At 40.9% G+C, this 24,261-nt stretch overlaps 1 protein-coding gene across 4 annotated transcripts in view; it reads right to left on the reverse strand.

Moving 5' to 3' along the window:
- Positions 1-3,169: 3,169 nt before the first annotated feature.
- BEND2 (BEN domain containing 2) overlaps positions 3,170-24,261 on the reverse strand; it is a 29,765-nt gene continuing 8,673 nt past the window's right edge. For 3 of the 4 annotated variants that reach the window (XM_080603253.1, XM_080603252.1, XM_080603254.1), the window contains exons 3-12: positions 21,579-21,739; positions 20,244-20,315; positions 19,993-20,067; positions 18,207-18,311; positions 15,152-15,665; positions 13,743-13,943; positions 12,720-12,841; positions 11,477-11,690; positions 10,154-10,357; positions 3,170-6,497 (exon numbers count right to left, since the gene is read on the reverse strand). In XM_080603253.1, coding sequence (XP_080459379.1) covers positions 6,262-6,497; positions 10,154-10,357; positions 11,477-11,690; positions 12,720-12,841; positions 13,743-13,943; positions 15,152-15,665; positions 18,207-18,311; positions 19,993-20,067; positions 20,244-20,315; positions 21,579-21,739 — 1,904 coding nt within the window. In that variant the 3' untranslated portion in view covers positions 3,170-6,261. The other variant, XM_080603255.1, reaches the window with a different exon arrangement.

Below are 24,261 nucleotides of genomic sequence, written 5' to 3' on the forward strand. Positions count from 1 at the left end.
CACAGCAGTAACATATTATTATTATCAGTGTTTTCACCTTTCTATGACAATTAGGGGGAAAAAATGTGCCTAAATACTTCTTTTTCATGTCGCAAGCACTTGACTGCTCCACTCACTCCTTTCCTGTAGTCACTAAACCAGTAGCATGCAACAGTCAAGAAGTTCAAATAAAAATTTAGGCTTTTTTCTGTGTCAATTTAAATAGCTTTCCCTTTCCTTCTGAAATTTCCTGCCTGTGTAACCAGTAAGGGAAAGGAATTATCTTGTGGATCAGAAAACTACACCAGTCTCTTTTCAGCATGTTTATTGCCAAATCTGAGCAGAGACTGATGCTCTGAGCTCCAAGAACCACAGCAGGATATGATACAAAAACTGCTCCCAAAATCCAGCTCCTAAACCATTTGTGGAAGGAGTAAAACACCTCCTTGCCTTTGTTGTTACAATTTTTAAACAGCAACATCATTCAGATTCTACTCAGTTCCGAGAGACTGGTCTAAGCAAATGTTCCGCTACCTTTTTCAATTTGCAAGACCCCTGAGCACTGTCCAGTGGTGATTTAGACCTCAGAAAGACAACTGAAGCTAAATGAAACAGGCTTGCCTTTCTTCATCAGCCTTCATGGTTCACACAAGTAAGGAAAAACACGGGCTGTCTAAAAGAAGAGAAGAAGGGAAGTCACGTCATGTTGCACAGAGTGGGTGTTTCACACAGCCAAGCAGGTAGGAAGCTCTGCTGGCTACCAGGCGTCTGAGTAGATGATGATATTCTGTGGTCCTGTTGCCAAACCCCCAAATAGCCTTCGGAGGCAGAACCTTAGAGAGCAACTTGAATAAGACAGCAATCTAGATTCCTACACTCAGCCATCGCCTAGACTCAGTTTAAATGTGTGACATTAGCAGGCATTTACTGGTGTAAGAAGCACATACTCTGAACAAGCCATTTTACTGCAGCCAGGGCATTCTGGCCTGGACCAACTAAAAGCACGGACTTCCTTCTGTATACTGGGAGGCAGTAGGCAGAAAATACTGGGCATCTTCTTCTGTACTAGTCCACGCAGTATAGAAACAAATTGAGAGCATTCAATACAAAAATATACAACATCCTTTGGTTATCAACCTTTGCTCCCAAACTGAGATGATTTTTCAGAATTTCACATCGGGTTAGGTCCCTTCCTTTTCCCAGATCTTTTCGGCACTTCTCAGTAAGCTTTCAGTGCCACATCAGTCTGGAGCCTTCCCAAAGCTGGAACGCCTGTTGTTTCAGCAAGTTTCACCTGTCACAGTACTTCAGGATGAAGCCACCTCACACATCTGAAAATCCCCTCCATTTGGACTGGTTTGTTTCTCTGTCATGGCAATGCAGCCCCTCCTATCCCAAGCTAAGCACACAATGATATTTTTACTGTCTCCTGGCCAACAATATCATTACTTTGCCTTCTGAAACCTGACGCTACAAGTAGAAAGACATGTCCTGGCCAAGCTGTGGTCCCTCGCCCAGCTTGGGGAACTCCCAGAGCCTCACACAATTGCCTGTCTGCTGATGCCAGTGGAAGTCTCTTCCTTGATGGGGGCTTTCAAAGGAGATGTCACCCTCAGAAAGTTCATGCTAGCAGACTAAATGCTAAGGAATCAGAGGATGCTGATGCTGGTGTTCCTGCATTTTCCTGCTCACACAACACTGTATGTGAACAGATGCCCCATGTGCCACGTCTAACAGCATCTGTAAATCTTTAACTAGAACAAAAAACGTGTGTCACTGAACAAGCAAATGATCTAATTTGATCATTTTGAAATGACAAGATTTAGATTTAAAAAATGAAGCTCAGCTGAAAGTGAGACATTAATTGTTCAGCAACAGCACCGAAATCAATTTATCAGAGCCGCTCTCTTTCAGAACAGTTGATAACATTTCTTTCAGTCGGGGAGGTTTTCTGTTCTTTAGAAAACTTTCAGCCCTCGGCAGGTGGTGCTAGAGCCCTTCAAACTACCCAGGAGCGAGACGGCCTCATTCCAGTGCAGAAGTTGTTTTTGCGGATTAGTATAATCGATGTCACCTCACTGTTCAGAAAAAAAAAATAAAGTAAAATAAAAATAAATCAGTGCTAAATACCTACATAGTTCGGGTGGCATTTAAAGTCAGCAGCTCCCATCTCGCTTCACGCAGTTACCATTGTACCTTGTCCTGAACAGAAGAAACCAGTGATTGCACAAGAACTACAAAATAATTGTGCTGCCATAGCTATAGACAAGGCAGGAGCAAAGAACTGCACAGATGTTTAATCCATTCCACATCATATTCTAAAATCCTGTGAGCACTCCCATTAAACATCCAAACAAATGCTTGAAGAAAATAGTTGTATTCATATTGTTCGAAGGGAGGAGTTGAAACTGTTGAAGCTGAACATGTCTATGAGAGAGACAATTTCCATACATGCTGCGAATGGCACCTGGAGGATTTAGATGCCCTGAGCAGCCTGTCCCCCCCCCACATTAACCCCAGAGCTCCTGAGAGCCCAGCCCTCGGCTCCCCTCGCCGACTGGGCGACCCGGTCGCAGTCTCCAGCCTGGCCCCGTCTCCCACACGGACGCATCCTAGACAAAAACAGTAGCAGATTAGAGAGCTGTCCAGTCTGATGCCAGAAGTACCAGATGAACTATCTGAAGTATTGTCTCAAACCCCAAGACTTGAATCATGTGTGAATGGAGTGGCCCAGCTCTGCTGTGTAGAGGATGGAAACTTGTACAGGAGAGTACAGCTCTACTGTACAAAGGATGGAAGGTGAATTTTCAGTGTTTCAAGGGAGCAGATTACCTTCCTGCCATTTTATTCCTTGAAAAGAGAGTAATACAGAAACTGATTCCACTGCGAGTATGGCCTAATTTACTGAAAATGCACTAGTTCAAAGGAATTTCTTAACAATTTTACCCAACTCCCACTCTTCTGTGGAATGCTGTTTCACATAGCTTACACAACGCTGTAACTGACAAGTCCAAAAGAGCTTTCTTTGGTTTACTCAATCAGTTAAAGCAGTCTAAATTTTGAAGTCATCTCACCTCAATCAGATCTTCTCAAATCTCTGGTTCTTGAAAGGAGATAAAAAGAATCTTTTCAGATGAAATTGTACCTAAACTGTAGAGCCACGATGCAAGAAATAGTTAACAGACACATATTTAGTCAAGGAGCTATAAGCTAGTTTTATTTGTAAAATACTTTTCCGAAGAGCAAAATACTGTAATTTTATTATATAAAAGTTAGCAAAATTTGATACATTTCTAACAGAAACAAGAAAACTATTTCTACTTTTATTCAATTATTCAACTCTCTTTCAATATGGAAGCTAGAGGAATGCACCACACTAACAGGTTTCAGTGCCAGACAGGTCGTTCAATAAATATATCATTCTACCATTAAAATCTGTGAATGACAGTGAAAAAGTTTCATATAACTACTGAAAAAATATAAGCATTTTTGTATTTTTTTCTGAGGTTTGGAACTAGTAATATCTACACACAATATAAAATTCTTGGCATTTACAAGAAAGATTGTATATAACAGTAACAGCAGAATTTGTTACCAAAGTTCTTATGTTACTGACAAACAGCAGTACAATGTCTCTATTAAAAAAAAAAAAAAAAGATAAATTCAGCCTATTTCTTAAGTCTTACAGAAGATGCCTGCAAGGAGCTGGCAATGGAAACATACTAATTTCATATTTGATAAGGCCATTGCATATCCTAACTTGCAATAAAAGCTGATCCTATACTGTATAATATAATATAAACTGCCTGTTTGTTATGAATAGAAGGCAAAATGAGAACCAGTATCCTATTTTATCCTATTGCTAACAAAAAACAACAAAACACATGGAACCTTTGCCTTGGAGAGGACAGACCTAGTTAAATCTTGCTCTGCTATGTACACAGGCATAAATTTGGAAGCCAAAGTTTCAGAGGTGAAACTGGTTCCTTGTGTCAGCTTTCTGAGGAGCTATTTTCTATGAAAAAGTTGGATGTGTGAGACTTAGCTCAGAGATTATGCAGACGGCAAGGCAAATTTATGCAGCAGTTATCCAGTGTGAGAGGGCTGTGTAACTAAAGCTGAAAAGACAAGTAATGGAAAGGCATTGTATTGGGTTTCTGTGGCAAGGTTTTGGTAGCATGGTGGCCGCAGGGGTGTCCTCTGTGAGCAGAGACAAGGAGCTGCCCTCATGTCAGACAGAGCCAGCTCCAGCTGGCTCCAGAAAGGACCCACTGCTGGCCAGAGCTAAGGCTGTGATAACATGATTTAAAAAAAAAAAAAAAGTAAAAAATGCTGTGTGGAAGCTGTAAGGGAGAGGAATGAGAAATGTGAGAGAAGCAACCCTGCAGATAACATGGTCAGAAAAGAAGGAAGGGGAGGAAGTGCTCTCCAGGTGCTAGCACAACTATCCACACCGCAGCCCGTGGAGAAGCCCGCAGTGGAGCAGGTGGACGTGGTCTGAAGGAAGCTGTGGCCCATAGGGGACCCACGCTGGAGCAGTTTGTGGAGGACGGCATCCCGTGGGAGGGACCCCACGTGGAGCAGGGGCAGGGAGTGACCGTGAAGGAGCGGCGGAGACGAAGCCTCAGGGACTGACCACAGCCCCCATTGCCCGTTCCCCTGCACTGCTCAAGTGGAGGAGGTAGAAAAATAAAGACTTAAGCTGAGCCTTTGAAGAAGGGAGAAGAGGAGGAAGGAGAAAGATGGCTTCGGTTTTGTCTCGGTTTCTCACTATCCTACTCTATTTTTAATTGGCAATAAATTAAAACAGTCTTCCCAAATCAAGTCTGCTTTGCTCATGACGGTGAGTGATCTCCCTGACCTTACCTTGACCCTTCATTTTATTTTCTCTCCCTGTCCTGTTGAGGATGGGGAGTGAAAGAGCAGCTTGGCAGGCACCCGGCAGCCAGCCAGCGATAACCCACCACGTTCTGAATACTGAATATACCCACCACATACCAAATACTTGCTCATTTGAAAAAAAGAAGAAAACAGTCATTACCTTCTGTGCAGTTACTGCTGCTGAATTTCAACTTACAAATCAAACTGAGATGTAAAATCGGATATATATGTAGTCATCTGTTTCTATTTATGTATTTTTAGGATTCCCACACCCCAGTAATTTTCAAAATGAGATTTTTATTATTGTTATCTTAATAATTCAGTCCACTAATAAATCTTAGTGTTGTGCGGAAATGCAAGCAAGGGCAGGAATAATCACTGCACATCTTTCAGAGTTAAGTTAACAAGGACAGGACGACAAGTCTTCAGAACAGCAGCCTAACCAGACAGCAAAGTAAATATGCCTAGCTTTGCAGACCAGGAGCCACACGCCTGAATATTAAAAGCTATGATTGTGAGTTTGAGAAAGGTGTACCACTGATGTTGGTGATCTCTGGCTGCATACACACAGCATGCAGCTTGCGTCCTTACAGTCTTAACTGAAGGACCATCACTTGAAGCTGGTGGAAATTACTCTTTCTTAAATCTGAATCAGGATCCAAATCCTCTAGATGTCTGGATGAAAGCTGCAGCCCATTTGCACCCTGGGGACATCAGACAGGATGAGACGTGCCACTGAACCACTACTTCCCTGAAGAAGTGCTTTCTTCGATTTTCATCATGAAAAAACAGAATCGAGCGTTGGGCTGTTTGTTCTGAATGCTTTTTTTTGTAGAGCTAAATCAGAATGAAGAAAAAATTACCAACTGTACTTACAGTGTTGTGTCTCTTTCCTTATCCTGTAACAAAGACTGCTGCTATAGGAAGAGGAAAAAGAGAGATAACAAATGAGCTAGATTCAATAAAAATGTGTTTTCCTTTCTGCATTAGGTATTTTTGCATAATATATCCAACTGTCAGAGCAAATTTCCCTCCTCACACATAAGGAGACAGTTTAGCTGACTATGAATCTTCCTCCACAGAGGGCCATTCTTTCCTCTCCACATTTCTCTATCTGCTTCTGCTGCCTTGATGTGCAATCCATCTTTTGTAATCAAATTAATCTTTCATTGTCATTTAATCATGAAAAGAAAGTGCTTTCAGGGGACAGCACATTACAACCGCTACAGGAAATGGTGGAATTCATCTCTGAGGAGCACAAATGCTACTTCTACAAAGACTTGGGGTTCCTAAGTCTACTGCCAACTTTGGTCTCGTGAAATATGGTATTTAGTGCCGCTGACTACATGGGATTTATCAGAACCTGCTAAATGAAGATTTGAGTCAGCTGTTAAGAGACCTTCAGTCTGCAAGATTGATAGTGTCACTTCCACATGGCTTTACAGAAGTAGGACTCTGTGGGGGACTCTTTTCACTTGATGGTGGCCTTGCCAAGATTCTCCGGCTGATTCCAGCTGTAGCCTTTTTATGGTCGTGTCTGAGACTGCGGATTGTGCTGTTTATGGCAGCCACGCATGCCTTCCAATCATATCCAGTTTCCTTTAGATCAAAGGATGGGTAGTTCTCTTGAAGAAAGTCTAAAAATAAACACGAGTGAATTATCGATTATTTATGCAATTTTATTTTCGGATGTAATTCAGTCAAAACAAGTGCATGCTACCAAAACAAGACACCATAGGCCTGAGGCTTGCAGAGCAAAATTAGAAGGCAGATATTTTTCCCCTTTGTTTGAGATACTTAAGAATGACAAAAGGTCTAAGCATTAAAACAAAACATGCAAAGAAAGTGAGTAACCATTTATGTGGGCTTGACCCCTTAAAGTGCTGAATAACTTCAGCTTCTGCTGCTGAAGCAAGTAAGTCTCAGCCTCCATTTCAGAAAGTCCAGCATTTGGCGAGACTATACCCTCCTCCAGAGGATCTTTGACAACTACGTACAAGAACTATAAGCATCCTCCTGTTTCTGGTGGATGGGTTCAGAGCTGTCTTAGCTCCATCTTTTTGAAATGTGGGAGTTGAAGGGTAGATCAGATCAAACTTGATGATCTTGAAGGTCTTTTGCAACCTAAATTCACTAAACCGAAACACAGCAGTTTAACACAACACAGCTGTAGAGAAACAATGGTGACAAAAATAGCAAGAGTTTGTTCCTTACTGATCTTGTTGCAGTACAGTAAACAAATACTTGACTTAGATAGGAAGGGGATAAATAAGGTAAGACTGCTGCACCTTTCTCCCCTTCCAACATGTAAAATGAGTGGTTTTAAGAACAGACTGGTTTTGTTAGTTTTTATTACTGATGAGTGTTCTTCCGAGCTTAGTTGAATTAGGTTTTCTCTCGGCAAGCCCCTAAGATCTTTAAACAGGTACCAAAAAGGAATTCTCAACTGCAATTTCAAATCAAAAGCAATACTTTGTCTAATTCTCTGATTAATGTTTAGATTTCCTTAGTAGAATGAAAGGTACAGCTAGCTGATACTATTTCAATTTTGTTCTGTTGCTCTCACATTTCCTTATCCTACCAGGTAAAAGCCTAATACAGTTTGCAGCTGATGCTTTGCTTAGCCTATAGTTCCCCACCTGAAGACCTCATTTGCCAGGAAAACATGGGCCGAAAGAAAGACAAGAGCAGAGGGAGAAACCTGCGCTCTAACAGTTTATTCTACTCTGAGTGGCTTGGAAAAAAAATAAAGGAGGAATGAAAGAAAAAAGGAGAATACTCCTGAGGTATACTGCCAAAGGATACACCAGCTGTCGGCTGAGGCAACAGCCAGGGTCCCTTCACCTCCATCCCTGACAGCGTGTCTGGCCTCAGAGCTACAGCACGGAAGACAAATTCCTGCTACCAGGCCTTTGTACATGCCCCACAAATCAGCTTTTTAATAATGCCTTTTCCTTCACAGAGAAGGACTAATTGTTCAGAATATAGCAAAGCTAAGCGGGTCCCCTTCCTGCCCTGCAGGGTTGCATTCAGGGAGCTGATGTGACCATCCCATCAGGCTATGTTAGAACGTTAAAGAAAACTGGGCCATGGGCTGCCCTCTGGCCCGAAAGCCAAGTGACATGGCCTGGCTGCAAGCACAGAGCAGAGAACTTCACCTTGCATCTGCTGTGGTGCCCATCTGGTGTGCCTGCAGCATTAAGACAGCCTTAATATATCTTCTGAATGCTTAAAATCAAAATAACACGACACAAAATGTGCATACTATGGGAGTATGTGGAGATGCTTAAAGTGGCAAGCTTTCTCAGGCTAGTGGTGGAAGAAAAAACAGTTTGGGAAAAATTACTTTTGTGTATAGTCTTGCCACACTGGGAATGGTTTCTGCTGTACTCTGTCCCTCAAGCCATGCCCAAACATCATCCCAGAGCGTGCAAGTCCCAATACCATTTTATTTAGCAATATTGCTGTAATCTCAGAGGTGAACTTACTGCACGCCTACTAACAGCCACAGAGCAAAGAGCAAACAAAAATCTGATGATCTTCCACCCAGTGCTGCTGTTTATGCTGGCCATGCTAAATTCTTAACAGATAATGCCAACTTTTCTTCTGTGTAATAAACCACACGCACCCTTTCCAGCTACAACCTGCTCCACACTCCTCCTCACTTGCTGTTTAATTGTTTTTCTAACTCCACCGCCACTGTCACAGTTCTGCTTGCTTTATCCAGCCTTGCAGGAGGGACCAAGTGAAGCAAACAGAAGGCTCCCTTCTCAGGAAGGAGCATGGATCATTGCTGCCCAGAGAGGCTGGCTGTGGAGTTTCCCACTTTGGAGATCTCCAAAAGCTGCCCGGGCAGCCTGCTCTGGGTGTCCCTGCTTGGGCAGGGGAGGTTCCTACCAGCCCCAGCCATGCTGTGGTTCTGTTCCAGAAGTCTTAAAGCTGAACTGAGAACAATGCATAAGGCAAAACACCTGCTACCATTCCAACCATAACATAACCTCTCTTGGCTTCTGGGATAGGGTTTGCAAATAGAATAAACAATACTAATCTCCTGAAGACATCCTGGATTCATGTATGCTGAAGAGATGGCAAAACTGTCCAAATCCATACAAAGGAATAGGTTGTTCTACATTATTTGAAAAGACACACTTCAACAAAGAACCGTTATCCAAATAGCTCAAACTGGTCAAGTTCAAAATGCTGCCTGTTCACTTGGCAGCAGTCCCTATCCTACCTGTAATTTCTAAACCACTAAATAATTTGCTGAGACCTTTTCCCTCAACGGAGCCTGTTAAGTGAGTAGGGACAGCTGACCTCTGAGCCCTTAGAAGGGTGAGGTTCTTGAATCTGTTTCTTTCTGATCACTCAGGCTGAGGAACCTCGGGAGGCCTCTACTCCAACCTCCCGCCCAAAGCAGGGCCAGCTCTGAGGTCAGGCAGCATTGCTCAGGGATTTGTCCATTGAGGCATGGAAAAAGGACAGAGATAAAACAACTTTCACAGAGCAACCTGCTCCAGTGCTTGACTGTCCTCATGGGCAAAATGCTTCTGCTCATATCCAGTCTGAATCTCTCGTTTCCGTTTATGCCTGTGGTCTCTCATCCTCTCACATTCAATGCTGCAAAGAGCTTGGCTCTCTCTTCTCAGTAAACTCTTTCTGGCAGACTGCTTTTCCTTGGAGCCTTCTTTTTTCCAGACTAAATAAGCCCAGTTTCCTCCCTGGACAAGAGTTCTAGTCCACTGTCCCTTTTGGTGGCCCACAAGCTCCCACCTACGAGCTTCCCAAATAAGCCAAAGCCTGCTCTCCTAAGCTACAGGGTCTGCTCTCAAACCTTTCCAACTCTCCTCGGGATCCTGAGGTCCATTATTTCACAGTTCCTACAGGCAATACTGCCACTGATTATCACACCCCAACCTTGTTCGTGAAGAGCATCAGAACCTGCTGCGTATTACTTCTGCTTAGCCTATCCAGCACTTGCATGAAGAAATTACCTCTGACACCCTTCAGAACCCTTGGGGACTGCTTGCATCTCCCACTGTGTCACCCTTTCAAGTAGTATCAAGGAAACTGAGTTCCCCCCTAAGAACAAGGTTTGTGATCTGGAGACTTCCTTAACGTGTTTGAATAGACTTTAACTACTTTCTCTCAACTTTTTCCACTACTTGTACTAGTATTTGTCAAAACAGTTTCACAGAACAATTCCTGAAGCTGCGTGGTTTGTTCTTAAGACACAGAGTCAATTGGTCTTTTTAATTTCCCCCATTATCATTTGAACAAAGGTTTTCTTTCTTACCTCTGAGAGCATTAATCCTGTTACAGTCCAGTGGACTCATGCCACGTTCAAGATTACCGTATACGTTGCTTTTCACCAGCACGTCTTCAGTGAACAGATGACGGATTAGGTAGCGAGCTGACAACTCCGGCCGAGACTTCCCCTTAGCCACATAAATGACTGAGAAAGGCAGCTGGACGTTGCGCCATGGACTTCCAAGTAGTTCTGGAAAAAAAGTCATGGAGAGAAGTATTTTACTCATTCCATACCACCTATCCCGTAAAATGGATGTATTACACTGAAACTACAACACAAAATATTCTCCCCTGAAACTACTGTACTTGGTTGGAGAGACCGGAGCAAAACTGCAACACGACAGCTAATTCTAAAATATAACAGATTGTAGACAGATGTTCCAGTAGCCAAAAAACCTGCCTGTTTTACAACAGTGTAATAGCACTTCTGATACGCTTTCAGCAATGCTAGCAATGTAGCCTTCATTAATGATCACTTTCTAAATGGTTTTCCTCTCATGTGTAAAGAAGATGCTATTCCAATTACACAAATAAATAAAAGTTCCGCTATTACAATGGTGCTTAGGTCCCTTAAGCGGAAACTGAAAACAGTGAATATTTTTACAACCACTTCAGCATGACTCCACTGCCAACCAGGCAGTTCTTTGGGGGTCAGAATAGTAGTAACAGATCACGGGTGCAGGAGCAGATCTGCTAGAGCCCCAAAGTGATTCTAATCAAATAATACAAATGCAACTAACAGTTCATTTTCCTTGAAGCTCTCTACAGGCATCATATGCTGAACATGAACTTTCCAGCTGATGCATTTATATATTGTCTTTTTTTTTTTTTTTTAAGTGCAAAGGCTACCTTAAGATTTATTTTTTTTCTTAAATTGTCAGTTTTACAGAAGGATGTGTTTTTCTTCTGAAATTACAATATCATTTCGTAAATATTCTGAATGAGCTCACTCCATTAAATTAGAATATCTATCCAAAAAATATTGCAAAAAAGGGACAAGTGTGAAGCAATTCCTGGAGAAGTGAAAGACTGAGCAGACTATCTTACAACTGAACTTTCCAGCCTTATAGTGGACATAGTGTTATTTCCCATAACACGGGAAACTGGTAGATGCAAACATTCTGTTAGCCAGATCATGTTCCTGTTTGCTCCCAAGAAGACTTACACACCAAGAGGCTAAGAGAAGAGCCACATAGTTCAGCAAATCCCTTTACTTCACAATTTCACCTATAGTAGCACCTTCTGCTTTTCATTGACCATTTAAAACATAACATGCATAAATCCAGAGGATGACAATTTCTCAGTTTACCCATGGGTTCCAAAGACTGCAGTTTCTTGACTGAAGGTGTGTGAAAAGGTTCTGGAAACTTTTCCCATCCTGAGTTCTGCAGACTGTCAGTTGTGGAAATGGTGATTTTCTGAGGGTTTTGAGAACTCCCTTCATTATCTTCATTACAATTTACATCTACACACAGAGATGTATCTGGAGTGTCGGCTAATTTTTCTTTCCCGTCAGCTATCTCCTGAAACAAGTAAATGAGGTTAACATGCGCACCAGAAAAAGCCTACCTGTTTTCTATTTAGTGTTCCAGTTCGTTTCCCATTTAGTGTAAATTAGATTCCATGTATTTACAATGTAGTTATTGCTGAATCTCTATCATCACAGCTACAGGTGAAACAGATACTACATATTCATGGCTTGGCACAAAGGTTTGTAGAAGCAGAGGTGAATGGAGTTACAGGTGTTTTGGGAGTGATGCTTCCGTAAATATAAAGTCGAAATGCATAACTGGATATATCTGATGGAAAGGCTGTGAAAACAGTGCTAGCAGCTACATGTCTAAGCTCTCAACCAGATCTGATGCTACTCCTGGGCTAAGGGAGTTGGGGTTGTTCAGCCTGGAAAAGAGAAGGCTCCAGGGAGATCTTACGGCAGCTTTACAGTACCTAAAGGGGCCCTACAGGGAAGCTGGGGAGGGACTCTTGGTTAGGTAGTGTAGGGATAGGACAAGGGGGAATGGCTTTAAACTAAAAGAGGGTAGGTTTAGATTGGATATAAGGAAGAAATTCTTTACTGTGAGGGTGGTGAGGCACTGGGAGAGGTTGCCCAGAGAAGCTGTGGATGCCCCATCCCTGGAGGTGCTCAAGGCCAGGCTGGATGGGGCTTTGGGCAACCTGGTCTGGTGGGAGGTGTCCCTGCCCATGGCAGGGGGGTTGGAATTAGATGATCCTTAAGGTCCCTTCCAGCCCAAACCATTCTGTGATTCTATGACTCACAGAACTTTCCTTTTAGTATCTTATGCCTACATGTATCTTATTAACTGAATGCTGGGCATGGGAGCTGGAAGAGACAGAGGAAGGAAAAGGACTATGCTGCCAGTACTCCCCATATGGAACCAGTGCTGCAGTCAGCAGACCCATGCTGAGCAAGGCAAAGACAGAACCCATGGAATTTCCAATTAGTGCACCATATGACTAGGAGTTCAAATAATTAATTTGACAAGGAAACACAAATTTTGTACTTAATAAATTACCACCTTGAGACAACTTACTGGGTTTATTTTTGTTTCAGAGGGTAAACAGCGGATCATAGCATTAACATTTGTGATACAGGTTTTCCAGTCTTTTCCATATTCACTCAAATCATAGTTTGGAAAGTTAGTTGCAAGAAACTCTGCATATAAAATGTAGAAAATTGTTTAAGCTTCATGACAAGAAAGCAGTAATTAAAAGTATTCTAATGTAGGAAGGAGAGAAGGCTAAGAAATGCTTGATCTTTTTAGGAGCTTTGTATTTCTAGCTTTTATGAAAGAGATGGTAAACTCATGTTTTGAAGGTAAGCAGCAGTATGAAATTAAGATGTACAGTGATATCTTTTTAATGTGTTGACAGTAATGCTTTTATTAAACAATTTCTGGTAGAATTAAGGGAAAGATGTAACTTAAGATACCAACTTAAAAAAAAAAGACTGAGTAATTCTGATGCTGCAACAACTTTATACAGTTCATGCAAATCTCCCAGCCTTTAAAAAGGAAGGAGGAGATGCATGGGTTCACACATCTGTGCCACAAGATTTGGGGTAAATAGCTTGACAACGTTAAAAAATAATAATAAAAGCTCTCCTCATCTTCACCATTTCTCAAACAAACAAGAAAAGTGACATAAAGAGAAAGAAGAGTGTTTAAGAATAAGAATCATCAGGTAACATTTGTCCTGAGTGCACAATGGCCATAAAAAAAACCATAAAAAAACCTACAAAACCCATAACATACACGCAAAGTAAGTAGTAATGAAAAATTTAGAAGCACTTAGCATAACTCATGAACAAGAACTAAATGGAACTACGAGAAAGCAGAGTTGTTTTATCCATTTTGAACAAAAACGGACATTGAGAAGCACAAAGCAGGAACTTCAAAAACCAAAAGACACAGCAGAGCAGAGCACATCCACAACTGCGTTTAGCAGTTGCTGGACAATGATGATCATTACCATAGAGAAAAGGACACCTATATGGTAAAATCTCTGACAAGTACTGAAGAAGATAGTAAACCTGTGCATTTTCAGGAGTTGCATACCTCTTATTGCAGCAATTTTGTTGGGATCCAGTGTTCTGCGCCCCCGCGCACTCACTCCCATAATGCTACACAATAAGGTCTCCTTGGGGAACAAGACCCGAACTAAGTAGCGAGCTGCGTACTTTGGTTTAGTCTTTTGCCGAGCTTTCATCAAATAGTTTCCAAGAACTTTCACATTTCTCACCGGGTCACCAACATACTCTTTTGTAAAACAAAAACATTCAAAGAGAAAATAAAATATAATAAATTATAAAAAAATAAAAATCAAGAGAGTCATTAAAAAGAAATAGTGTTTCAAACTGTTTCTTAACCTCTAAGCCAGCCTCTGTATATGCTCTCCACTAAAACTAATTCTCCTATATATTACTTATCTTTACTCTTACAGAAATAAAGCCACAGCTTTAAGTTGTTAACAGAACTGTCTTAGTTTCACATTAACACTAACACAACTAACTGAAATAATAACACCCAAGAAAACATATTAAACACATAAGAGGTTAAAATGTTTGTACAAGTCTATTTTTGCACACGTACAGATACTATATGTTTTCAAGACGACCCATGAATAATGGCACAACCATACACACTGCTGCTAAATCACACATTGCTTACAAATTCGCAGACAGGTATCTGGGTATTTCACCTACTACTCACGTAGCTCTTCAGCTGTATGAACTTGTATTTTACACCAAAAGCAACCAAAACCTCATAGCTCAGATTTCCACATTACTCAGAGCATTTACAAAGAAATACATTATTAAAAAAAACCAAAAAACTGGTGCTATTTGATACGTGCTTGCTTTTTATATCACAACGATGTACAGAATTCTTCATTTTCTGTGGAATACAGTATTTTGGAAGAAACCAAACACTGGAGCATATGAGGACAGAAAGGATTTTTCACAAAACCTTCCACAAGAACAAAACAGGTATTTTCTTCACACGAATCAGGTAAGTTGTTTCTTAAATACTCAACATCCATGCAGGCATATGCTTCAACTTTACTTACAATTTCTTGTCTTTTAAAAAATATGCACAGTATGAATGTATTACTTATAACACGCAGGTCAAAAATAGTTTACATCAAGAGTCCTAAGAGAGAATAAAAGGTCTTAGTCTTAAAATAACCCAAAGCATGTACTGTAAATCAAAGGCTTTTCTTAGTCTATACAACTGTATATACACTGTGCAGAGGTTTTTAACTGATCCCCAGCATATTAAACACTCCTACGACCTTCTTTTCAAGGGATTTAAACACTATTCTATAATAAGCATGTTTGTAAAGGCAGCCAGTTCTGTTCCTTTACTTTTGTTAAATGATGACAAAGAGATTTCTTTAGGCATAATTTTCTACACTAAGAGCAATTTTTTAGCCTATATGTCTGTGTGTTTATTGCAAAGGAACTCACCGAAGCTTGGATGGATGGAGACCGAAGAAGATGGCAGTTCCTTACTAATGTTCACACTCCCAGATGCATTTCTGTAGTTCACCACCACAGCTTTGTTTCCCAGGCTGGTCTCAGATGGTGCTGGCATCACTGAGGATGCCACTGAGGAAGGTGCACTGTTGACAGTACTTTCCACAACACTGGCTGAAAGATTTGATTGCGGAGGAAGGTCAGGGATGCCGTTAGTTGTTGTGAATGGTGAATGCAATGAATGTGTAGAAACTATGGTGGGAAGTGGAGGGCTCTGCCTAAGAACAGGCTGCTGCGGTTCAAGCTGAACAGTCTGTTGAACGCTTTTTATTGTGGAATTGACCTGAACGTGGCCATTTTGTAAAGCGACCCTTATGACTGGGTTATGCATTCCCTGGCCTGGTGAAGAGAACTGAAGACTTGATTCCCTTTCCATGGATTTTTGTACTCTTATTCTTCCTTGGGGCAAATGACTGGAACTTCTGTATGTAAATCCAACTGGTTTCTGTAAATGTGATTCAGAAAACAATTAAATGGTTAAATTAGATATAGCTGATCTTTCGAAAACCAGGAATACTACTTTTTAGTATTTATGCTATTGGCAATAGACTTCACAGGATCACAGTGTGGCTGGGGCTGGCAGGGCCCTCTGGGCTCACCTGCTCCAAGCCCTGCCCAAGCAGGGCCACCCAGCGCAGGCTGCCCAGGGCCAGGCCCAGGCGGCTTTTGAAGACCTCCAAGGAGGAGACCCCACAGCCTCTCTGGGCAGCCTGTGCCAGCGCATCACCCGCACAGCACAGAAGTGCTGCCTGGTGCTCAGAGGGAGCCTCCTGTGCTCCAGTTCATGCCCACTGCCTCTTGTCCTGGCACTGGGCACCACTGAAAGGAGGCTGGCTCCATCTTCTTTGCACGTGTCCGTTCAGGTATTTATACACCTGAATAAAGTATAAGATCCTCCCTGAGCCTGCTCTTCTCCAGGCTGAAGAGTCTCAGCTCTCTCAGCATCTGGAGAGATGCTCCAGTCCCTTAACCACTTTCATGGCCCTGTGTTTAACTCTTATTATGTCCACATCCCGATGGTACTGGGGGGCTCACACTGGAGACAACACTCCAGCACACTTCACGCCTCACTGTCATGAGGCCACTGCTATTCTTCTTCTTTCTTTTATTCTCACTTGTAGTTCAGACACTAAGAGTTTATCTGGTCAGCTTGAGTGCTTCTCAAGTTTTCTCTACCTGGGGTGCTGGCTTTTTTTTTTTTTTTTAACTTTCTAAAAAGACAGAGAAATGTATAATGAGAAAGACACCTTTGTGAAAGCTCATTTTTAGTGGAAAAAAAATAATAATGGGCAAAATAAAGTTAAGAGTTTTTGAACCATTGACCCAGACTTCTGAATTATCAAGGGCTGTCCACTGCTATATTAGTTTCCTTTTAATAAAGAAAAAACAAAACTGATTCACCTTCTCTCCTGGCTCCCTCTTCATTCTTTATTTGCTGGCTGAAAGCACTGAACATCCAGATCTTGCCCATAATGGCAGACTCCAAAGTGACTAAAAAGGACAAACTAAGAGATGGGCTATGCTTTCCATCTTTTGGAGTCTTTCGTTAAGAAACATACGCACCCTAAAACTTATATTCTAGTTTGAAATTCACTGATCAGGAGTTACCCAATGTAGCTGATATATTTTTGTTTAGTTGTTTAAAAACAGAGGTCTGATCATATTCCACCCTTGCAACCTTTAAAAATCTATAACCTCAGGAAAGGCTTACCTAAATGTTTGTCCATTTCTCTGAGTATTTGAGTTGATTTCATTAAAAAAAAAAAAAAGTACCTTCACCAGAAACCTCTCCTTATTTATATCCTTAGCCCATTACAGACATAACAATAGCACAGCTTTAAAAATTCACAGCATTCCTGATGGTTTCAAAGAGAAAATGCAAGCAGAACCTGAGAAAATGGTTGGCAGCATACATTTGCTGGCTTCTGTCTTGCACCATGTAATGATAAAAGTTTTCTTTAAAAAAGCTGTGCAGGTTATTTTTAATTTGAACATTAAAGTAGCTGCCTTGCCACCTGATCAAAGGGACAGCTAAGAAAGCAGAGGTCATGTGGTCCAAGTACTGCTAACGACACCGATTTGTTCCCCAAATCTTGTGTTTTTGGTTAATTGGACAGTACAAGCTGTCAGGACAAGTTGTCAGGACAAATAAGTACTGCCATATAAAATATAACATCCAATTCATAACTGACATGCATGAAAGTTTCATCATGTTTACTCGCATACGTTTTACTCAATGCAAATGGCTTTACTGATGTCTTGATGTCTCTTGACAACAGAATCACCTCTGCCACGTTAAAAGCTTTGTAGTATTGTTGACTAAGAAAGGTCATTACAGATTTTGTGACCTTCAAAAATCACCTGTAATGTTTTTCCTTTAAAGAGCGTTTGTACTTAAAATACAAATACTCTGTCTCTTTAGTTAACAGCAGATTAACCATGTAAAAACAAAATAGATAACGTACTCAGCATTGTGCCTTCTTAAAAATTTTGAAGAAAGTCATTTTATTAGAAAAATACAATTCTGTACTGCAACAATGGAGAGGACAACACACCACTAAGGTCTAAAAATCAACTTGCTAATGGAATCAGCATGGTTCTGTGATGCATAAGCTCTCTTCTAACTCTTGAAACCAATGAGACAGTACACCACACCTGGTCAAACAGTAACAGAAATATAACCAAATAATATGTAACCTACACAATTCCTTCCCATTCCTTCCAACAAGAACAGATTTTTACAGCATCTATTACGGGATCCTGAATTTGATGAGGGCCACTGGCAATTCTGTGACCACTAGTCAACAACAACACAGGAGACTGAAGCTGTCATATAATAAGAAATCTAGAACAATTTAATTGAAATGGAATCAACTAGTTTGCTACTATTTTTAGTCTTAGTGAAAGGTTTTTCATTTTAAATAAGCATCAGAAGAAATGAGAAAATTAAAAGAAAAAAAAAGTTCTCAAGTTCTTTAATACTTACAGGTTTGAGCAACAGTGGCCTCACACGAGTATGCTGCATTTCTGAAACCTTTCGATGTAGTAGGTCAAGCTTTTTATCCAGTTTCTGAATGGCATCATACATGGCCTGATAACAAATGTACAGGTTTAAATGTACAGCATTGTTTCCCAAGAACCCAATTTAAATCTGAAGAAATCAAGTAAATTCCACTAAAGGCAAAATTTCCTCCCTAACATTGGGCAAGATCAGTAAATAATAAATATCTTCTTTAAGCACATTAAACATGAATGCAAATAACAATAGTAAATATCATGGTAAAAAGAATTCTCAGAGAAGCCCACTCCTGCTATTTTAACATGGATGGCATTTACATGTTGTTCTTCCTGCTTGTGTAATGTTTTCATTTTATCTACTATTTGGTACATTTCACTTTACATTGAAAAGCTACTGACAACCAGTAAAGGAAGCTAGGTATATACTATTTTAAGTCACAATAAGCTCCCAAGTACAGAGGTGAAAGGCTCGTAGGCAGTCACTGAAATATTGATTTTTATATCACTAATGGAAATATATTTAGAACAATACTGTCTGTAAAGTTAAATTCCCAAATGGAATTCAATCCAGCCAAGGATGTCATCAAAGACAAGAAGTGCTTCTAGAAGGACATGGGTAACAAAGGGAAGTCTAGGGAAAATGTGGGTCCATTGCTGAATGAGATAGTGGGACAGGGAAAAGAAGCACTGAATGCCTTCCTTGCCTCAGTCTTTACTAGCAAGACAGGCCTTCAGGAACCCCAGAGACCAGAGGTAAAGACTGGAGCAAGGAAGGTATGTCCTTGGTGGAAGAGGATGAGGTCAGGGAACACTTAAGCAAATTGGACATTCGTAAGTCCATAGGCCCTGATGGAATGTATCTATGCTGAGGGAGCCGGCAGGTGCTACTGCAAGACCACTCTTGATAATTTTAAATCAATCGTGACAATTTGGAGAAGTGCCAAATGACTGGATGAAAGTAAATGTCACTCCTGTCTTCAAGAAGGGTAAGAAAAAGGACCCCAGGAACTACAGGCTAGTCAACCCCATCTCAGTCCCTGGGAAGGTGATGGAGCAGCTAAGGCTGGAAACCATTTCCAGGCACACAAAGGACAAGAAAATAATTAAAAGCAGTCAGCATTGTTTCACCATGGGGAAGTCAAGCTTGACCAACCTGATAAGCTTCTGTGATGAAATGAGCAGCCTGATGGATGAGGGGAGGGCAGCAGATATTGTCTACCTCGTCTTCAGCAAGGCCTTTGACACTGTCAACCATAAGAGTCTCATACACAAGCTGTTGATGTATGGGCTGGATGAGCAGCAAGATGGATTGGAACTGGCTGAACAGCCAGGACCAGAGGGTGGTGAACAGTGTCACACAGCCTAACTGGAGGCCAGACTTCAGATGTCAAAAGTAAAGAACTCACCAAAACAACACTAGCAGCATTTTGGCAGATTTTTGACAAGCCTTGGGGACTTTCAAAGGCTGGGTATGTATGACAGTCAGATCTTTCCAATTACTGTAAAGCCCCTCACAGTAAATCACTTTTGTATTAAAGCTTAAGATTTGAAGTATTCATGCCAGCTATGGTGTGAGAAGTTCAGAGTACAAAAAAAATTATATTTTCACTGAAAATACAGCAATTAAGTGAAAGCCAGCCAGTGAACAACTGGAAAGGCTGAAGTTCTAGCTTATCAAATATAGATTTCAAATCTTCCTGAAGTTTACCTAAAATTGTTTCAATGCCATGGAAGGGAAAGAGAAAAAAAAATACCTGGCAATAACTGAGGACCTCCATAAGAGTTTTCTGCTGATCTCCAATGTAGGAAGCTTCGGATACAATACTCCCCTTTTTCATTAAAATAATATTAAAAAAAAAAAAGTGTAAGCTAGCAATACACACACAGTCTTATGATAAAACGTTAATGAAACAAATCCCAACTTCAAACATCATTTTAGTCTATGCCAAAATATATAACCCCAAAGCAGTACTTACAAGTCATTAACAAAAGAACGTGAACTTACACATTCATAATCTGGTTCATACTCATAAATGACACTGTCACTGTCTTCATACTCTCCTTCCCCGGTTCTCATCTGGGAAATAACATAAAGAACTTGTAATGTTCTGAAAAATGAAAGAATTCTGCATATAAACAACAGAGAGAACCTATTAGGAATCTTACTTAGACACTTTCAGTTGTTGCTATATTCCCTCCCTGGCTACGAAAGGGCCCAAGAAAGTGAGATTTAACAAAGGCATCTCATTTATGTGCCTGCAGTTAGGTCATATGAATACTCACCTCATCTTTGGTTTTACGGTATTGTATTCATGTTTAAAATAAACCTCTTCCAAATTTTTATTAAAGATATGTATTGTTATTTGGTTATACTAAGGCCAGAACTTTCTCATACAGCTACATAGGTAATAACTACTATTGTAACTTTACTAATATATAACTACAGTCATATCCTGTATAACCAGGCTTATGTAATTATGAGACTCCACACACATTTTTACACTAATTTAAATAAATTTTTTTTCCTCTAATTGATTTATTTCAATGGTTATAACTCTGCACCAAAATGCTGTAAAAATGTCTATCCACCAGCTAATAAAAGTAATTTTCTTGCTTGAAAGGAGTTGCATGAAAAGTCCTTTTAGATGGGAATCAACAGTGCCACCACCTGGACAAGGTTAATGTTTTTACTTTAGTGGATAGGAGTAGTTCCTGTCCACCATACAAGATAGATTTGGAGGCTTTGTTTTTACAAAACAGAAACAAACAACAAAAAAAGCCACCAAAAAGAAATAAAGAAAAAAAAACTTTAAGACATATTTATTTGGGGCTAACTGTGAAAGAGGGAATTATATTCTTTACAAGAGGTAGAATTATAAGAGAAGGTGCATTGTTAATCATTAGACAACCCAACTCCTAAAATTTAAGGAGTTATCTTCTGTATGGTGACACAAAGTTTCAGACCTGCCTCAAGATAAAAACTTACGTAATCTGTCTTTGATCAGAACCTGTCATCAGGTCATGAGTGCAAACCCTTATTCAACATTATGTTCCAACTCTATTTAATCCTAAACTGCACAAATATTTTACTGCAAAATAAGAGCATGTACATGGAAAGTAAGTTGCTCTCTTGTGTAGACTACTTGTTACTATACATAAGTACAATACCCAGCATAAGGTTTTACCCATGCTGGAAGCTCCCAGACACACTGTGGATATATCCTACCCACGCTTCATCAAAATGTCATCAAATGAGCATAGAAAAGTGAAGGAAAAATGGCGTTTCCAATTACATTGAAACTGTCCTCAAAACAAGGGGCTACTGTTTGGCTACACATACCACACTCTGTCCCACTAGAGTGGGGGCGAGCCGTTTTCTTTTATTATGCAAAAACACAAAATCCATTTTTTCAGGCGTGTGACCATTTCCTCTCTGCATGCTTGCAGAATGGCTCATTTGTGATGGCACTCGTTCAGTCAGGACTGATAAGCCTTCGCTTCCTGAAAGGTGAAGAGAAAGCAAAGCACATCAGTGGGTTTCTCCCATTGATTTAAACATTGGACTATAAAAACATGTACAGCCGCTTTTTAGAAAAAACAAACAGAACAACCACCGCTTTCAAACTGCTTGGTTACTTGAAATTTGTTTACTAGCATGTTATTAAACACTTATTATTCCAGTTGCTGGAGTTATAGACCATATATAGCTGGAGAATAGACCATTGTCTCTCTTTAAAAGCACAAACAACTGTGGCAGTTTAGTACAGCCTACAACACAGTTTACTCGACGGTCAGAGAATATCGAGGCTCCAAGCACATAGTAACACAAGAACAAGTTAAGCCAGGCCAGAGGGAAGCAAGCTCTAAGGAGGCTCACCGTGAGAGGACATTTGGACAGTATTCCCCTCTCTTCTGCTGCCCTGTTCTCTGCCAAGAAATTGCAGAGACCCACCAAAAGAGGTGAGGAAAAGAGTCACTGCAGTGTTAAGGAAGCCAGCTGCCCATCCCTGGGAGGACGTCCATGCCTCGCCCAAGAGGAGGACTCCAGACAATCACTTACGTGCTAACAAGCCCAACGCCCACGCCTGAGAGAGATGGACTCCTTCAGCAGCCTGATAACCACGTTATCAATTGTTAGCAATTGTCACCAGGGAGAGGTGGCTCTTGGCGGGGCCTGCCTAGTGGCAGGACTTCGCACAGAAGTGGGGGTGGGAACCAACTGCAGCCCGCTAGCTTTCCATCGAAAGGAATGTTCTTTTAGCTGGGATTAACTTCTTAGCCAGACCTCTCAAATCTTAAGAAGTAATGATTTTACCACCACACTAGAATATAACGGCCCCTGAAAACAAAACAAACAAAATAACCAGCCCACCAACCAGTTTGCCACTCTTTCCTCCTAATTCTTTTCAATCCCACACAATTGCCAGACCTACGTTTTGAAGGATATTAAATAATTTTCACATTTCATATTGCAAAAATCCCCCTGTCCATCGTTTACAGGTTTCTACCTCAAACTTTCAGGAAAGAGCTATGGCAACACTCTTAAGAGGAAATGATTTCCCCTTGATTTCTGTGTATTTTAGATAAAGGCAGAGCCAAGTGCTATACAGATAGCACTTGTAGAAAAGAGGATATTGAGAGCTGAGAAAAGCTGGAGAAGCTATGCAAGACCTTGGTAGGTTTTTAAGAAATAAAGAGAAAAAAACCTCAGCTGGCATAAGAAGCCTCTACCTTTCTACCTGCTGTGAAATAGCGTTTTGGAGCTTAGGGCAAACCGAAAAAGTATGGTAGGGCGTTCGTTCTGTTGATACTTATAGTAAGTTCCTCCCAGGTATAAGGGGCTGCATGAGAAAAGTTACCAGGCTACTTCTTACTACTTTTGAAAAACAGAATTAATTTTACAGCCTGACTGGAAGGAAGAACTAACACCTCAGCTGTGAAGGGGGAGAAAAACAATCCGAATGGGCCAGGGGCAAGGAAGGAGAAATACCGAAAAGCAAAGGCAACTGCTTGGGTTTTATGGACCAGAGGTGGAAGGGCCAGGGTAGAAAAAGGGTTAACACGTTCAGTATCATAAACTTTAAAAAAAATCTTTGCATGAAGGGCCCAGACAAATGTAACAAAGCTGGCGTATACTGCATAGACAAGATCTGCGGTAGCTAGACTACCGTAGTTAGCATCATTTTGTAACCACAGACAGTAACTGAATAATAAAAAAATATGTAATTGCTTAATATTTATATCTTCAGTTAAGATCTACCTACTCTCCCACTCAGCTCCAAAGTATGCTTCCTTGCCCAAATCACCCTGCCTCCCTGCCCCTGCCATGCAGGCCAAGCTAGCATCCGTCTCCTAGAAATAATCACCCCCAAAGCTGAGAGCCTGGGATGTGGCAGCACTCTGTGGGACAAACACCAACACAGGCAAGACAATCTGTTGGAAGCAGCGGTGCAGGGCAGCAGGATAAATGCTCTAGCACAATGTACTCCCTCAAACTCCAGATACTTTCTGCTGCCAAAGGAGAATGCCACTTCACCTGGAGAAACATTAGGTAACTGGTTTAATTACATTTAAAACTCATTACACTTATGTTAAACTAACCAGCTTCCCAATTAACTCCCCAAATATAGATTTAACAATATGACAACCTTAAAAAAAAAAAAAGCCAAAGTGATACCAAGTCTGTGGACATAAGTGGGTAAGTAAAAAGCATAATAGTACTGCTGTGGCAGCAAGCTGGGAGGAATAAAGACCTAGATCTGTATCTCAGTGATGTTGAGCTCGCTTTGCCAGCTAAGTATCTGTAGGTGAGAAGATCGGAGACAAAAAAGTAAGAGAAAAGTTTTGGACAGACAGAACCAGATCTGGTGAAAAGGCACTGCTCTAAAAGATACCAACCTAAGGTGGTGGTTGAATAAGAACAGAGAAAATTTTAGTTCAAAGGGTTAAGTTCAGCAGTTAAGGTAAACTTAGGTCGTGTTTTGGCCATACATGCCACTATACCCTATTTTAACTAGATAATA

Source organism: Anser brachyrhynchus, assembly GCF_964034855.1.
Source record: "Anser brachyrhynchus genome assembly, chromosome: 1".
NCBI classification, from domain to species: Eukaryota; Metazoa; Chordata; class Aves; order Anseriformes; family Anatidae; genus Anser; species Anser brachyrhynchus.